General features: G+C 45.1%; 1 protein-coding gene across 3 annotated transcripts in view; it reads right to left on the reverse strand.

The window, feature by feature from the left end:
• Positions 1-17,051, reverse strand: part of LOC123483850 (basement membrane-specific heparan sulfate proteoglycan core protein-like) — a 97,734-nt gene that overhangs the window by 4,198 nt on the left and 76,485 nt on the right. For all 3 annotated transcript variants that reach the window (XM_045213807.1, XM_045213805.1, XM_045213806.1), the window contains exons 4-7: positions 7,107-7,391; positions 1,271-1,528; positions 757-1,041; positions 26-298 (exon numbers count right to left, since the gene is read on the reverse strand). In XM_045213807.1, coding sequence (XP_045069742.1) covers positions 26-298; positions 757-1,041; positions 1,271-1,528; positions 7,107-7,391 — 1,101 coding nt within the window. The remainder of the gene's footprint in view (positions 1-25; positions 299-756; positions 1,042-1,270; positions 1,529-7,106; positions 7,392-17,051) is intronic.

Genomic DNA, 17,051 nt, shown 5'->3' on the forward strand with positions numbered 1-17,051 from the left:
TATCATAAAACTGTTTTAGACTCACCAGTAATATTTATCTGGACTGGGTCACTGTACAGGGTATAGTAGACTGGGTCTCCTCTCCCAGCTCTGCACCAGTACTGTCCTCCATCAGAGACACTGACCCTGCTGAGTGGGTAGGAGTATCCAGAGGTTGAGGTTACTGGTGTAGAGTCTGGTCTGTGTCTGTACCAGTAAAACTTCCATCCATAAGACTCTACTGTACAGGTCAGTGTCACTCTGTCTCCTGTGAATACGTTCGCTTGGTCTAAACTCAGTGTAGCCGTCGGAAGACTATCTGTTGGAATCAAGACGTGTGTGATGCATCTGGAAAACATGGATCTGATCTGCTGCATGATATGTCCTCTTGATGGGTAAAGGTTCAAAACTCAGTGAGGCAAAATGAAATAAAGCAGAACAGATCTGGATACATGCCTGGTAATTCAGCTGTTGCTGTAACGTTGTGATTAAAGTCTATTTTACATATGGAATGTTGACTCCATTCAGTTAGAATTTACAGTGTACACAGTATATTTATATTTCTGGATTTATTTGTTGTTATTCTGTCTCTCACTGTTCAAATAAACCTACCATTAAAATTATAGACTGATCATGTCTTTGCCAGTGGGCAAACGTACAAAATCAGCAGGGGATCAAATACTTTTTTCCCCTCACTGTAACTGTGCCCCTGCACATTGACTCTGTACCGGTACCCCCTGTATATAGCCTCCCTACTGTTTATTTTTTATTTTTTACCATTCAGGGTGACTCTGACAGGATCACTGATGATTGATGATATAGATCTGGACCGGATCTCTCCCTGACACCAGTACTGACCCTGGTCAGGCTCAGCAACACTACTGATGGTGAGGGTGTCTCCTGTTATAGTGTGTCTGACAGACTGGGATACTACATTATCATTCCTGTCTTTGTACCACTGATAGCTCCAGCTACTGTCAGACCCTACTGAACACGTCAGAGTAACTGTCTCTCCAGGGAACACAGGGTTGGGTTTTACAATCAGTGTAGCTTTGGGAAGAGCTGAGGAAACAGAGCACAAAACATCTTAATACATGGCTGGTAATTCAGCTGTTTCTGTAACGTTGTGATTAAAGTCTATTTTACATATGGTATGTTGACTCCATTCAGTTAGAATTGACAGTGTTTACAGTATATTTATATGAAGTGTGTATACAGTGTATACATTTATATTAACCCTCAGTGGCTCTGAATTTAGAAAGTCTAGATTGAAGACAAACAGTGAGCTCACCAGTGATGATGATGTGGAGATCTGAACTGCCATATGAATTCTGGGGCCGACCGCTCCTTGTCCCATCACAGTTGTACTGACCAGCCTGGTGAGGGAGTGAGATGGTGTTTCTGTTCTGAATGGGAAGCTCTTGGTTGTCTCTGAACCAGCGGTACGTCCAGTCTGTGTAGTATGATATGTCACACTGCAGAGTGACTGTATCTCCAGGGTAGAGGAGACCCTGTGGAGTGACTATCTTCACTGAGGCCGTGGGCAGAGCTGTGGAAACACAGTTAAATATGAAGACAAATGCAGAGTGGCTAATATTGCGTTGATTTGATCACAATCCACACAGTAGAGCGCAACGTTGAGTACCAATATTACCTTACTTTAGTAGGTAATATGGTAACTTTTATTTTGGATTTACATACACACCGGCAATGTCCCCTCTAAACTGCGCGTACGCGGGACCGGGGAACCTCCGTGGGCACAAAAAATACAAACGCGAGCAGAGAAGAACGAGATTGATTTTCCCATTTAGTTAACACTATCAACGTTGCACTCTACTGTGTGGATTGTGATCAAATCAACGCAATATTAGACACTTTCAATGTAACATACCGAAACAAAACAAACTATGCAAGACTTATTATGCAAAACTAACTGTGCAATATATTTTCCTGTAAACAGAGCGCACTGGCGTAGGATTCCATTACACTGACTTCCCGACTCAGGCCCTCTACACAGACCGGTGCGCCATAACCAATCAGAGCTGTAGTAGGCCTATTATGCAAATATCCATTGCCATATATGGATCTGTGCAATTCACTTTGAACTGGACTGTATGAGCAGTCGCAAGTAGATGAGCTTGTTTTGAGCTCAAAGTGATAGCTGCATGTAGCAAAGTCTGCACATTTGTTCATATTATTTGCTAGTTAGTGAGTTATTAGCCCAGTTATAGCTAATTTCTAGTCAACAATGGGGGAGTGGTTGCTTCCTACAAGAGCACAAAATGTGTGCATTTTTAGCCATCTTTGAAAAGGGAGTCAGGTAAAGAGCCTTTGTTATGCCTTCAATGCCATACAACAATCCTTCAGTAGCCTTCAACTGCTCTTAAACACTAGTAAAACTAAATGCATGCTTTTCAATCGAACGCTGCTAGCACCCGCCCACCCGACTAGAATCACCACTCTCGACGGGTCTGACCTAGAGTATGTGGACAACTACAAATATCTAGGTGTCTGGTTAGACTGTAAACTCAACTTCCAGACTCACATAAAGAATCTCCAATCCAAAGTTAAATCTAGAATCGGCTTCCTATTTCGCAACAAAGCCTCCTTCACTCATGCTGCCAAACATGCCCTCGTAAAACTGACTATCCTACCGATCCTTGACTTCGGCGATGTCATTTACAAAATAGCCTCCAACACTCTACTCAGCAAATTGGATGTAGTCTATCACAGTGCCATCCGTTTTGTCTCCAAAGCCCCATACACTACCCACCACTGTGACCTGTACGCTCTTGTTGGCTGGTCCTCACTACATGTTCGTCGTCAAACCCACTGGCTCCAGGCCATCTATAAATCACTGCTAGGCAAATCCCCGCCTTATCTTAGCTCATTGGTCACCATAGCAGCACCCACCCGTAGTCTGCGCTCCAGCAGGTATATCTCTCTGGTTATTCCCAAAGCCAACATCTCCTTTGGCCGCCATTCCTTCCAGTTCTCTGCTGCCAATGACTGGAACGAATTGCAAAAATCTCTGAAGCTGGAGACTCTTATCTCCCTCAATAACTTTAAGCATCAGTTGTCAGAGCACCTTACCGATCACTGCACCTGTACACAGCCCATCTGAAATTAGCCCACCTGTCACACCCTGGCCTTAGTTATCTTTGTTTTCATTAATATTTTAGTTAGGTCAGGGTGTGACATGGTGAAGTATGTGTTTTGGTTTGTCTAGGGGTTTGTAGGTTTAATGGGGTAATGTCTTGTCTAGGTGTTTGTATGTTGATGGCTGCCTGGATTGGTTCTCAATTGGAGACAGCTGTGGTTTATTGTCTCTAATTGGGAGCCATATTTAAGGCAGCCATGGGCATCATGTGTTTGTGGGTAATTGTCTATGTTGAACGTTTTGTTGCTTGTCTGTGCACTTACGTTATTTAGCTTCACGGTCGTTTGTTGTTTTGTTAGTTTTGGATAGTGTTCGGTTTCGTGTTTTTCTCTCTTCCAAAATAAAGAGATGTATTTTGCACACGCTGCGCCTTGGTCCAATATCTCACAAGAAGACGACCGTGACAGAATTACCCACCAATCTAGGACCAAGCGGCGTGTCAAGCGGCAACAGGACCCACCTACACAGGATTCATGGACATGGGAGGAGATACTGGATGGAAAGGGTCCTTGGGCACAACCGGGAGAGTATCGCCTCCCTCGTGAAGAGCTGGAGGCAGCTAAAGCCGAGAGGAGGCGATATGAGGAGGCAGCACGGAGGCAAGGCTGGAAGCCCGTGAGTACTACCCAAAAGTTTCTTGGGGGGGGCCTTAAGGGGAGTGTGGCGAAGTCAGGTAGGAGACCTGCGCCTACTCCCTGTACTTACCGTGGAGAGAGAGAGTACGGGCAGACACCGTGTTACGCAGTAGAGCGCATGGTGTCTCCTGTACGCGTGCATAGCCCGGTTCGGTACATTCCAGCTCCACGTATCGGCCGGGCTAGATTGAGCGTTGAGCCGGATGTCATGAAGCCGGCCCAACGCATCTGGCCACCAGTGCGTCTCCTCGGGCCGGCTTACATGGCACCAGCCTTACGCATGGTGTCCCCGGTTCGCCTACATAGCCCGGGTGCGGGTTATTCCACCTTCCCGTACTGGTCGGGCGACGGGGAGCATACAACCAGGTAAGGTTGGGCAGGCTCAGTGCTCAAGGGAGCCAGTAAGCCTGCACGGTCCGGTATTTCCGGCGCCACCTCCCCGCTCCAGCCCAGTACCACCAGTGCCTACACCACGCACCAAGCCTCCTGTGTGTCCCCAGAGTCCTGTGCGTCCTGTTGCTGCTCCCGCACTAGCCCTGAGATGCGTGTCCTCAGCCCGGGACCACCAGTTCCGGCACCACGCACTAGGCCTTATGTGCGTCCCCAGGGTCCAGCATGCCCTGTTCCTTCTCCCCGCACTAGCCCTGAGATGCGTGTCCTCAGCCCGGTACCTCCAGTTCCGGCACCACGCACCAGGCCTATAGTGCGTCTCGGCCGGCCAGAGTCTGCCGTCTGCCCAACGGCGCCTGAACTGCCCGTCTGCCCAACGCCGTCTGAACTGTCCGTCTGCCAAGCGCTGCATGAACTGCCCGTCTGTACTGAGCCTGCTAAGCCGCCCGTCTGCCATGAGCCTTCAGAGCCGTCCGCCAGACAGGAGCCGCTAGAGCCTTCCGCCAGACAGGAGCAGCCGAAGCCTTCCGCCAGACAGGATCAGCCAGAGCCTTCCGCCAGACAGGATCAGCCAGAGCCTTCCGCCAGACAGGATCAGCCAGAGCCTTCCGGCAGACAGGATCAGCCAGAGCCTTCAGCCAGCCATGAGCCGTCCAGCCAGGATCCGCCAGAGCCAGCCAGCCAGGATTCGCCATTCAGTCCGGTGCTGCCCCTTAGCCCGGTGCTGCCCCTTATCCTGGTGCTGCCCCTTATCCTGGTGCTGCCCCTTAGTCCGGTGCTGCCCCTTAGTCCGGTGCTGCCTCTTAGTCCGGTGCTGCCCCTTAATCCAGTGGGGTTAAGTTGGAGGGTGGTCATTTGGAGGAGGCTACGAAAGCGGGTAGTGACTATGGTGGGGTGGGGACCACGACCAGTGCCAGAGCCGCCACCGTGGACAGACGCCCACCCAGACCCTCCCCTAGACTTTATGCTGGTGCGCCCGGAGTTCGCACCTTAAGGGGGGGGTTATGTCACACCCTGGCCTTAGTTATCTTTGTTTTCATTAATATTTTAGTTAGGTCAGGGTGTGACATGGTGAAGTATGTGTTTTGGTTTGTCTAGGGGTTTGTAGGTTTAATGGGGTAATGTCTTGTCTAGGTGTTTGTATGTTGATGGCTGCCTGGATTGGTTCTCAATTGGAGACAGCTGTGGTTTATTGTCTCTAATTGGGAGCCATATTTAAGGCAGCCATGGGCATCATGTGTTTGTGGGTAATTGTCTATGTTGAACGTTTTGTTGCTTGTCTGTGCACTTACGTTATTTAGCTTCACGGTCGTTTGTTGTTTTGTTAGTTTTGGATAGTGTTCGGTTTCGTGTTTTTCTCTCTTCCAAAATAAAGAGATGTATTTTGCACACGCTGCGCCTTGGTCCAATATCTCACAAGAAGACGACCGTGACACCACCCAACTACCTCATCCCTATATTGTTATTTATTTTGCTATTTTGCACCCCAGTATCTCTATTTGCACATAATCTCTTACACATCTAGCATTCCAGTGTTAATACTATTGTAATTACTCTGCACTATAGCCTATTTATTGCCTTACCTCCATAACTTGCTACATTTGCACACACTGTATATATATTTTCTGTTGTATTTCTGACTTTGTTTTTTTTTTACCCCATATGTAACTCTGTGTTGTTTTTATTGCACTACTTTGCTTTATCTTGGCCAGGTCGCAGTTGTAAATGAGAACCTGTTCTCAACTGGCTTACCTGGTTAAATAAAGGTGAAATAAAAAAATAAAAAAAATGGGGCAGTGTTGTGTTTTGAGACGGCCTGAATAAGCTAACTTGCCAATTGGCAGAGCATAGCATAATTTGTTTGATTTGCTAATAATGGCATGGGAATAATGATGCATTTTATTTTGTAAAGTGCTTTCTTGACATTTTCAGTCACCTCCTGGTCTGAAGGACAAGTGGATAAACAGGTTAATGTCAAGCCTTGTATGTTTTTTTGTTCTCAAAGTTTAATGGAATGTAGGTCTACATTGAACCCCACACATTGGCTGCTACTGTAGGCTGAATAATAGAACAGCTATTTCCATGGTAAAATGTTATGGGATGTATTTTTCTCCATTATTTTTGATGGTAGGCCACTCTGGTAGGCCTACATTATGATCAAATACCCACAGTAGTCTATGTGGCCACTGTTAATACTGTAACTTAAAATGGGTACAGTCTCAGTGTTCACAGTAAACGCGCTCCCGAAGTTGCACAGAATTTTCACAATGTTCAAGTTTGCGCTCAGCAGACTTGAAATTGGCTCAGTGCTGAAAGAAATTGAACGAACATTGCACACAGACCATGTCTACATACACTGAGTGTACAAAACATTAGGAACACCTGCTCTTTCCAGGATTAGACTGACCAGGTGAATGCTATTATCCCTTATTTATGTCACTTGTTAAATCCACTTCAATCAGTGTAGATGAAGGGGAGGAGACAGGTTAAAGAAGGATTTTTAAACTTTGAGACATGGATTGTGTATGTTTGCCATTCAGAGGGTGAATGGGCAAGACAAGATTTAAGTGCATTTCAACGGGGTATGGTAGTAGGTTCCAGGTGCACCAGTTTGAGTGTATCAAGAACTGCAACACTGCTGGGTTTTTCACACTCAACAATTTCCTGTGTGCATCAACAATGGTGCACCACCCAAAGGACATCCAGCCAACTTGACACAACTGTGGGACGCATTGGAGTCAATATGGGCCAGCATCCCTGTGGAACGCTTTCGAAACCTTGTAGAGTCAATGCCCTGATGAATTGAGGCTGTTCTGAGGGCAAAAGGGGGTGCAACTCAATATTAGGTAGGTGTTCCTAATGTTTTGTACACTGTGTCTATATAATATGACATAAATAGTGTCCATCTCTATGACAACAAAACAGACAACAAAGTAACTCACCATTCACAGTGATGGTGAAAGGATCACTGATGATTGATGATATGGATTTGGACCGGTTCTCTCCCTGACACCAGTAGAGACCCTGGTCAGACTCAGCAACACTACTGATGGTGAGGGTGTCTCCTGTTATAGTGTGTCTGCCAGACTGGGATACTACATTATCATTCCTGTCTTTGTACCACTGATAGCTCCAGCTACTGTCAGACCCTACTGAACACGTCAGAGTAACTGTCTCTCCAGTGTATGCAGGGTTTGGCTTCACAGTCAGTGTAGCTTTGGGCAGAGCTGTGAAAACATATCACAGATTAGACATATTACCTAAACTGGATACATGAGTAGCTACTGTAACTGGGAGCTGTTGGGGTGTATGGTCAGAACAGCCTTTGCCACTCCTGCTCAAAATCAAACCAGAATGAAACAATTGCCTTACACATGTTATTTGTGACACTACAAACACAAAATATATGCAGCCAAAAGCAGCTTTAAAAATCACAAATAAAGAAATAGAATGAAGCATTAAGAGATGGAGGCTTGATGAAGTGAACAAATATCTACCATCATCATCTTCAGAGTGTCCAGAGTTGATGAGTGTACTCAGCACTACAACAAAGAAAATAACATTGCACCAATATTAGCTTGCAATAAATAACAACATGCCATATTCATGTTACTGATTAACAAATAGTTCCTGACCTATATTTTAAAGGAGCAATCTGTGATTTCTACATAGATTTTGCACTTTTAAATTAATAATAGCCATTAATTCTAAAAGAGCATAACTTTTAATAACCTCATTAGCTTACCATTATGGAAAAAACACATGATTCCACATGTAGGAAATCACGTTTTGGAACACTTAACGTGATGATATTTCACATGAAGATTCACATGTGGATCTTCACATGTGATGATATAACCTTTCACATGTGAAATCATGTAAAACCATGTGGTTTTGGAACACTTCACATGTGATGGTATTTCATATGAAATTTCAGATGTGGATATTTTTCACATTACATTTCACAGGTGATGCACTGCAGACTAAAATTTGTCATTAGGATATCCCCGGAATGTCACGCAGTCTCACTGTTTTCAACTTTTATATTTGGAACACTTTGACATAAATTATTACATTGTGTTTGTTTATTTATACTGAAATTATTATTCAAGGTGTCCATTATCATCCCCTTGACCAAGAAAGGGAAAGTAACTGAACTGAATGACTACCGACCCGTAGCACTAACTTCCGTCATTATGAAGTGCTTCGAGAAACTTGTCAAAGACTACACCACCTCTTCCCTCCCCGACACACTCGACCCTCTCCAATTCCCCTACCACCCCAACAGATCCATGGACGACACAATCGCCATTGAACTGCATGCTGCCCTTACCAACCTGGACAAGAGGAATACATATGTGGTGATGCTGTTCATTGACTACAGCTCGGCCGTCAATACCAAAGTGCCCTCTAAGCTCACCAGCAATCTCACAGCGCTGGGACTGAACTCCTCCCAATGCAACTGGGTCCTGGACTTCCTGACAGGCAGCCCCCAGGTGGTGAAGGTAGGCAACATTACCTCCTCAACATGGATTCTCAACATGGGGGCCCCACAACGGTGCTTCCTGAGTCCCTTCCTGTACTCCCTGTATACCCACAACTGCGTGGCCTCACACAGTTCCAACTCCATCATCTAGTTCACTGACGACACGACAGTGGTAGGATTGATTACCAACAACGCACGAGACGGCCTACAGGGAGGAGGTAGGCACTCTGACGGTGTGGTGCCAAGTAAACAACTTCTCCCTCACCTTAAGCAAAACAAAGGAGATGATTGCGGACTTCAGGAAGAACCAGGCTGGGCACGCCCCCATCCTCATCAATGGGGTCGCCGTGGAGATGGTCAAAAACGTAAAGTTACTCAGCGTACACATCTCCGAGGAGCTGAAATGGTCAAACCACACGGAAACCGTTGTGAGGAAGGCACGACAGCGACTCTTTAACCTCAGGAGGCCCTCACAGTATTCTACAGGAGCACCATCAAGAGCATACTGTCAAACTGCATCACAGCCTGATACCGACAATTACCCTGCCCACACCCCAATGGACATTTGTATTTATCATTGTCACAGTTGTAAATATGTATATTTGATCATTGTATCATTCACACCTGAACTGTTGGACCTCAGAGCTTAAGTATTTCGCTGTACACTGCAATTATATCTGAGACCCTCTGCATGTGACTAAATTCAACATGTCCTCACCTGGGATTTTGAACCAACCTTTTGGTTCACGACATTCCGATCATCCTGCCACGCCACCATATCTGTGTCAATAACTGATTTCACCTGTATTCCTACACTTTGAACTTCAAAGTCAATCTCAGCTTTGTTTAAAATACACTCAATAAAACCTATTATATTTATCATAGTGATTCAGGAGTAACATTGATAAGAGTAATATGCCACATCAACATTAGACAATTGTACAGAAAACCCTCAAATTGCTGAATCCAATAAATGAAATCAATGATGAGAGAATAGTCAGATTAACTGATAACTAAAATAGCAATGCAGATGGCATTATTTTGCAAAGTGCGGAGATATATAGGTAATTCAACTGTAGGGGACTTCTGAGAATGCTACAGACTTTGTAGCGTAGCAGAAAGATCAGTGTACCTCAAATCCAGAGGTTGTGAGTTTCAAATCCCAGGTGGGGTCATATTTAAAGTCAGCACTAAGTGATCATGTCAAATGTACAGCACATCAATTACCTTAAAACCCCTATACCATTTCATTACATCCCTTGCAAAAAAAAAACTCACGTGAGATGTGCGGTTTCATGTGAAAATCGCATTTTTACATGTGAAATAGCTGTTTTCAAATGTTGAGCTGGAATTTCACATGTGAAAACAAGAAACACGTGAGGTCAATCATGAAACCATATGTTATGTTCACATTTATTAAAGTCATGTTAACACCACCTTTTCACATGTGAGAAAAATAACATATGAATTGCAAAACTTTCACGTGAAAATAGAATTTTCATTTTCACGTGTGAAAAACATATACATGGGAAAACCTAACTCTCTGTAGAATTGCATTTTCACATGTGAAAAAAATTCACATGTGAAAATCGAATTTGCAGTTTTAGATGTGAAAATGTTGTCAAGTGTAGTTCCATGGTATCGCGTTGAAATTTTGAATCCCCATGTTGTCACATTAATTTGTTCACGTGCTCAAATATTTTCACATGTGTAGTTTAATATTATCACATGTCGCTTTTACATGTTGTCACATGCCAGCAGCATATCCAAGATGGCGAAGTAGTGCAGTTCTGTTTTTGTCGAGTGTCTGTAAATAGCCTGTAAATACCCTGTTTTTTTTGTATTTTTCGTACATATTTCCCTATCAGACTTTTCATCCTTCTACAAAATATACTTTCCTGCAACCCGCCTCACTCAATGTGGAACGGATTCTATTATTGACTTACCTTTTATCTAGAATCTCCAGTTGAAACTAGCTAGCCAGCTAGCCAGCTAACTAGCTACTTGCTATTAGCCACAGTTAGCGGTATTTCACCCAGAACATTGGATTTTTTTTTCTGCGGGATTAATTCAATCACTGGATATTAATCACCGGATATTCGGCCAGTCTGCACAGCGCGTTATCGACCCAGAACATATCAGTTTTTCTGCCGGAATCACTGAATCACTGGACCTTTAACTCCGGATTCATCGCTACCAGCTAGCTTCAACTTCAACTAAATGGACGCTGTGGTCTGGCTAATCATCCTGAGCTAGGCCCATCTCCCGGCTATCTACCTCTCTGTCAACCGGACGGGACCACCTAGTGTTGACACGGAGCCCCGCCGATCCTACACGACTGGTCTGCCGACGAAATCGTCTGATGTGGTTGCGATGACGTCGACCACGAAGATTCCATCTGCTAGCTCCGGCCCGCTAGCACACGCTAGCCATGGCCTCTTACCTGCTAGTGCTTTAGAAGCCTCCGAACAATTAGCCTCAGCCCAAACATGGTTAGCTTATTGTTGTTTCGGTTATTTCTAATTGTACTATTTCACTGTAGATCCCCCAGCCCAGCTAAACCTGCCTTAGATAGCTATTTTGTCCCACCCCCCATACACTCAGAGACCGACTCAATTGATGCCTCTAGTGATACTATCTCTTTCATTGTTACCCAACGCTTAGGTTTACCCCCACTTTACTCATATCCTTCCATATCCTTGTCTGTACATAATGCCCTGAATCTTTTCTACAACACCCGGAAATCTGCCCCCTTTATTCTATGTACCCGACGCACTAGAAGACCAGTTCTTAAAGCCTTTAGCCGTATCCTTATTCTAGTCCTCCTCTGTTCCTCTGGTGATGTAGAGGCTAACCCAAGCCCTGCAGCCCTCAGTATCACTCCTACTCCCCAGGCGCTATCATTTGCTGACTTCTGTAATCGCAAAAGTCTTGGTTTCTTGCACGTAAACATCAGAAGTCTACTTCCTAAGTTTGAGTTATTCACTGCGTTAGCGCACTCCGCCAACCCTGATGTTCTAGCAGTGTCTGAATCCTGGCTCAGGAAGGCCACCAAAAATTCTGAAATTTCCATCCCCAACTATAACATTTTCCGTCTAGATAGAACTGCCAAAGGGGGTGGAGTTGCAATCTACTGTAGAGATAGCCTGCAGAGCTCTATCATACTATCCAGGTCTGTGCCCAAACAGTTTGAACTTCTACTTCTAAAAATCCACCTTTCCAGAAATAAGTCTCTCACTGTTGCCGCTTGCTACAGACCCCCCTCAGCCCCAGATGTGCCCTGGACACCATATGTGAATTGATTGCCCCCCATTTATCCTCAGAGTTCGTACTGCTTGGTGACCTAAATTGGGATATGCTTAATACCCCGGCCATCCTACAATCCAAACTAGATGCCCTCAACCTCACGCAAATTATCAACTAACCTACCAGGTACAACCCTAAATCCGTAAACATGGGTACCCCATAGATATCATCCTGACTAACATACCCTCTAAATACACCTCAGCTGTCTTCAACCAGGATCTCAGCGATCACTGCCTTATTGCCTGCGTCCGTAACGAGTCCGTGGTCAAACGACCACCCCTCATCACTGTCAAACGCTCCCTAAAACACTTTAGCGAGCAGGCCTTCCTAATTGACCTGGCCCAGGTATCCTGGATGGATATAGATCTCATTCCGTCAGTAGAGGATGCCTGGTTGTTCCTTAAAAGTAATTTCCTCTCAATCTTAAATTAACATGCCCCATTCAAAAAATACAGAACTAAGAACCGATATAGCCCCTGGTTCTCCTCAGACTTGACTGCCCTTGACCAGCACAAAAACATCCTGTGGCGTACTGCATTAGCATCAAATAGCCCCCGCGATATGCAACTTTTCAGGGAAGTTAGGAACCAATATACACAAGCAGTCAGGAAAGCAAAGGCAAACTTTTTCAAACAGAAATTTGCATCCTGTAGCACTAACTCCAAAAAGTTTTGGGACACTGTAAAGTCCATGGAGAATAAGAGCACTTCCTCCCAGTTGCCCACTGCACTGAGGCTAGGAAACACTATCACCACCGATAAATCTACAATAATCGAGAATTTCAACAAGCATTTTGCTACAGCTGGCCATGCTTTCCATCTGGCTACCACTACCCCGGCCACCAACTCTGCACCCTCCGCTGAAACTTGCCCATGCCCCCCCGCTTCTCCTTCACACAAATTCAGACAGCAGACGTTTTGAAAGAGCTGCAAAATCTGGACCCCTACAAATCAGCTGGGCTAGACAATCTGGACCCTTTTTTTCTAAAACTAGCCGCCGAAATTGTCGCAACCCCTATTACTAGTCTGTTCAACCTCTCTTTCATAACGTCTGAGATCCCCAGAGATTGGAAAGCTGCCGCGGTCATCCCCCTCTTCAAAGGGGGTGACACTCTAGATCCAAACTGCTACAGACCCATATCCACCCTGCCCTGCCTTTCGAAAGTATTTGAAAGCCAAGTTAACAAACAGATCACCGACCATTTCGAATACCACCGTACCTTCTCCGCTATGCAATCCGGTTTCCGAGCTGGTCATGGGTGCACTTCAGCCACGCTCAAGGTCCTAAATGATATTATAACCGCGATTGATAATAGACAGTACTGTGCAGCCGTCTTCATCGACCTGGCCAAGGCTTTCGACTCTGTCAACCACCGCATTCTTATTGGCAGACTAAATAGCCTTGGTTTCTCAAATGACTGCCTCGCCTGGTTCACCAACTACTTCTCAGATAGAGTTCAGTGTGTCAAATCGGAGGGCCTGTTGTCTGGACCTATGGCAGTCTCTATGGCGGTGCCACAGGGTTCAATTCTTGGGCCGACACTTTTCTCCGTGTATATCAATGATGTCGCTCTTGCTGCTGGTGACTCTCAGATCCACCTCTACGCAGACGACACCATTTTGTATACATCTGGCCCTTCATTGGACACTGTGTTAACAAACCTCCTAACGAGCTTCAATGCCATAAAACACTCCTTCAGTAGCCTCCAACTGCTCTTAAACACTAGTAAAACTAAATGCATGCTTTTCAATCGAACGCTGCTGGCACCCGCCCACCCGACTAGAATCACCACTCTTGACGGGTCTGACCTAGAGTATGTGGACAACTACAAATACCTAGGTGTCTGGTTAGACTGTAAACTCTCCTTCCAGACTCACATAAAGAATCTCCAATCCAAAGTTAAATCTAGAATCGGCTTCCTATTTCGCAACAAAGCCTCCTTCACTCATGCTGCCAAATATGCCCTCGTAAAACTGACTATCCTACCGATCCTTGACTTCGGCGATGTCATTTACAAAATAGCCTCCAACACTCTACTCAGCAAATTGGATGTAGTCTATCACAGTGCCATCCGTTTTGTCTCCAAAGCCCCATACGCTACCCACCACTGTGACCTGTACGCTCTTGTTGGCTGGTCCTCACTACATGTTCGTCGTCAAACCCACTGGCTCCAGGCCATCTATAAATCACTGCTAGGCAAATCCCCGCCTTATCTTAGCTCATTGGTCACCATAGCAGCACCCACCCGTAGTCTGCGCTCCAGCAGGTATATCTCACTGGTCATTCCCAAAGCCAACACCTCCTTTGGCCGCCTTTCCTTCCAGTTCTCTGCTGCCAATGACTGGAACGAATTGCAAAAATCTCTGAAGCTGGAGACTCTTATCTCCCTCACTAACTTTAAGCATCATTTGTCAGAGCACCTTACCGATCACTGCACCTGTACACAGCCCATCTGAAATTAGCCCACCCAACTACCTCATCCCTATATTGTTATTTATTTTGCTCTTTTGCACCCCAGTATCTCTATTTGCACATAATCTCTTGCACATCTAGCATTCCAGTGTTAATACTATTGTAATTATTTTGCACTATAGCCTATTTATTGCCTTACCTCCATAACTTGCTACATTTGCACACACTGTATATATATTTTCTGTTGTATTTTTGACTTTATGTTTTTTACCCCATATGTAACTCTGTGTTGTTGTTTTTATCGCACTGCTTTGCTTTATCTTGGCCAGGTCGCAGTTGTAAATGAGAACTTGTTCTCAACTGGCTTACCTGGTTAAATAAAGGTTAAATTAATTTTTTTTTTTTAAATACCACCCTTCATCCCACTGCTGGCTTGCCTCTGAAATGAAGCAGGGTCGGGCCTGGTCTGTCTCTGGATGGGAGACCAGATACTGCTGGAAGTGGTGTTGGAGGGCCAGTAGGGGGAACTCTTCCCTCTGGTTTTAGGAGATCGCAATGAAGTGGACATTGCCCTGCTTAGGGTGCTGTCTTTTAGATAGGAAGTTAAATGGTTGTCCTGACTCTCTGTGGTTATAAAAAATCTCATGGCACTTATTGTAAGACTAGGGGTGTTAACCCTGGGGTAATGGCAAAATTCCCAACCAGGCGTCATTCCATTATGGCCACCTAATCATCCCCCTCATTCCTGATTGGCATAATACAGTGTCTTCAGAAAGTGTTCACACCCCTTGACTTTTTCCACATTTTGTTGTGTTACAGCCTGAATTTCAAATTGACTCAATTGAGATTTTTTGTCACTGGCCTACACACAATACCCAATAATGTCAAAGTGAAATTATGTTTTTTGAAATGTTTACAAATTAATACAAAATGAAAAGCATTCATTTCTTGAGTAAATAAGTATTCAACCCCTTTGTTTTGCAAGCCTAAATAAGTTCAGGAGTTAATTGTGCTTAACAGGTCACATAATAAGTTGCATGGACTCACTCTGTGTGCAATAAGTGTTTAACATGATTTTTGAATGACTACCTCATCTCTGTATCGCACACAGACAGTTATCTGTAAGGTCCCTAAGTCGAGAAGTGAATTTCAAACACAGATTCAACCACAAAGACCAGGGAGGTTTTCCAATGCCTCTCAAAGAAGGGCACCTATTGGTAGATGGGTAAAAATAAAAAGAGCACACATTAAATATCCCTTTGAACATGATGAAGTTATTCATTACATTTTGGATGGTGTATCAATACACCCAGTCACTACAAAGATACAGGTGTCCTTCCTCACTAAGTCGCTGGAGAGGAAGGAAACCACTCGGGGATTTCACCATGAGGCCAATGGTGACTTCAAAACAGTTACAGAGTTGAATAGCTATGATAGGAGAACACTGAGGATCGATCAACAACATTGTGGTTACTCCACAATACTAACCTAATTGACAGAGTGAAAAGAAGGAAGCCTGTACAGAATACAGATATTCCAAAACATGCATCCTGTTTGCAACAATGCACTAAAGTAATACTGCAAAACATGTGGCAAAGCAATACACTTTTTGTCCTGAATACAGTGTTATGGTTGGAGCAAATCCAATACAACACATTAATGATGAGTACCACTCTTCATATTTTCAAGTGGTGACTGCTAAGGAGCTAAAGATCCTAGGACTAAACACCTCCCTCTGCAAATGGATCCTGGACTTCCTGACGGGCCGCCCCCAGGTGGTAAGGGTAGGTAACAACACATCTGCCACACTGATCCTCAACACAGGGGCCCCTCAGGGGTGCGTGCTCAGTCCCCTCCTGTACTCCCTGTTCACCGATGACTGCATGGCCAGGCACGACTCCACCATCATTAAGTTTGCCGATGACACAACAGTGGTAGGCCTGATCACCGACAACGATGAGACAGCCTATAGGGAGGAGGTCAGAGACATGGCCGTGTGGTGCCAGGATAACAACCTCTCCCTCATCGTGACCAAGACAAAGGAGATGATTGTGGACTACAGGAAAAAAAAGAGGACTGAGCACGCCCCCATTCTCATCGACGGGGCTGTAGTGGAACAGGTTGAGAGCTTCAAATTCCTTGGTGTCCACATAACCCACGAACTATCATGGTCCAAACACACCAAGACAGTCGTGAAGAGGGCACAACAAAGCATATTCCCCCTCAGGAGACTGAAAATATTTGGCATGGGTCCTCAGATCCTCAAAAAATTCTACAGCTGCACCATCGAGAGCATCCTGACTGGTTGCATCACCGCCTGGTATGGCAATTGCTTGGCCTCCGACAGAGGGTAGTGCGTACGGCCCAGTACATCACTGGGGCCAAGCTTCCTGCCATCCAGGACCTCTATACCAGGCGGTGTCAGAGGAAGGCCCTCAAAATTGTCAAAGACTCCAGCCACCCTAGTCATAGACTGTTCTCTCTGCTACCGCACAGCAAGCAGTACCGGAGTGCCAAGTCTAGGTCCAAAAGACTTCTCAACAGCTTCTACCCCCAAGCCATAAGACTCCTGAACAGCTAATCATGGCTACCCGGACTATTTGCACTGCCCCCACCCCCACCACCCACCTCATCTTTTTACGCTGCTGCTACTCTGTTAATTATTTATGCAGTCACTTTAACT

Source organism: Coregonus clupeaformis, unplaced genomic scaffold (genome assembly GCF_020615455.1).
Source record: "Coregonus clupeaformis isolate EN_2021a unplaced genomic scaffold, ASM2061545v1 scaf0156, whole genome shotgun sequence".
NCBI classification, from domain to species: domain Eukaryota; kingdom Metazoa; phylum Chordata; class Actinopteri; order Salmoniformes; family Salmonidae; genus Coregonus; species Coregonus clupeaformis.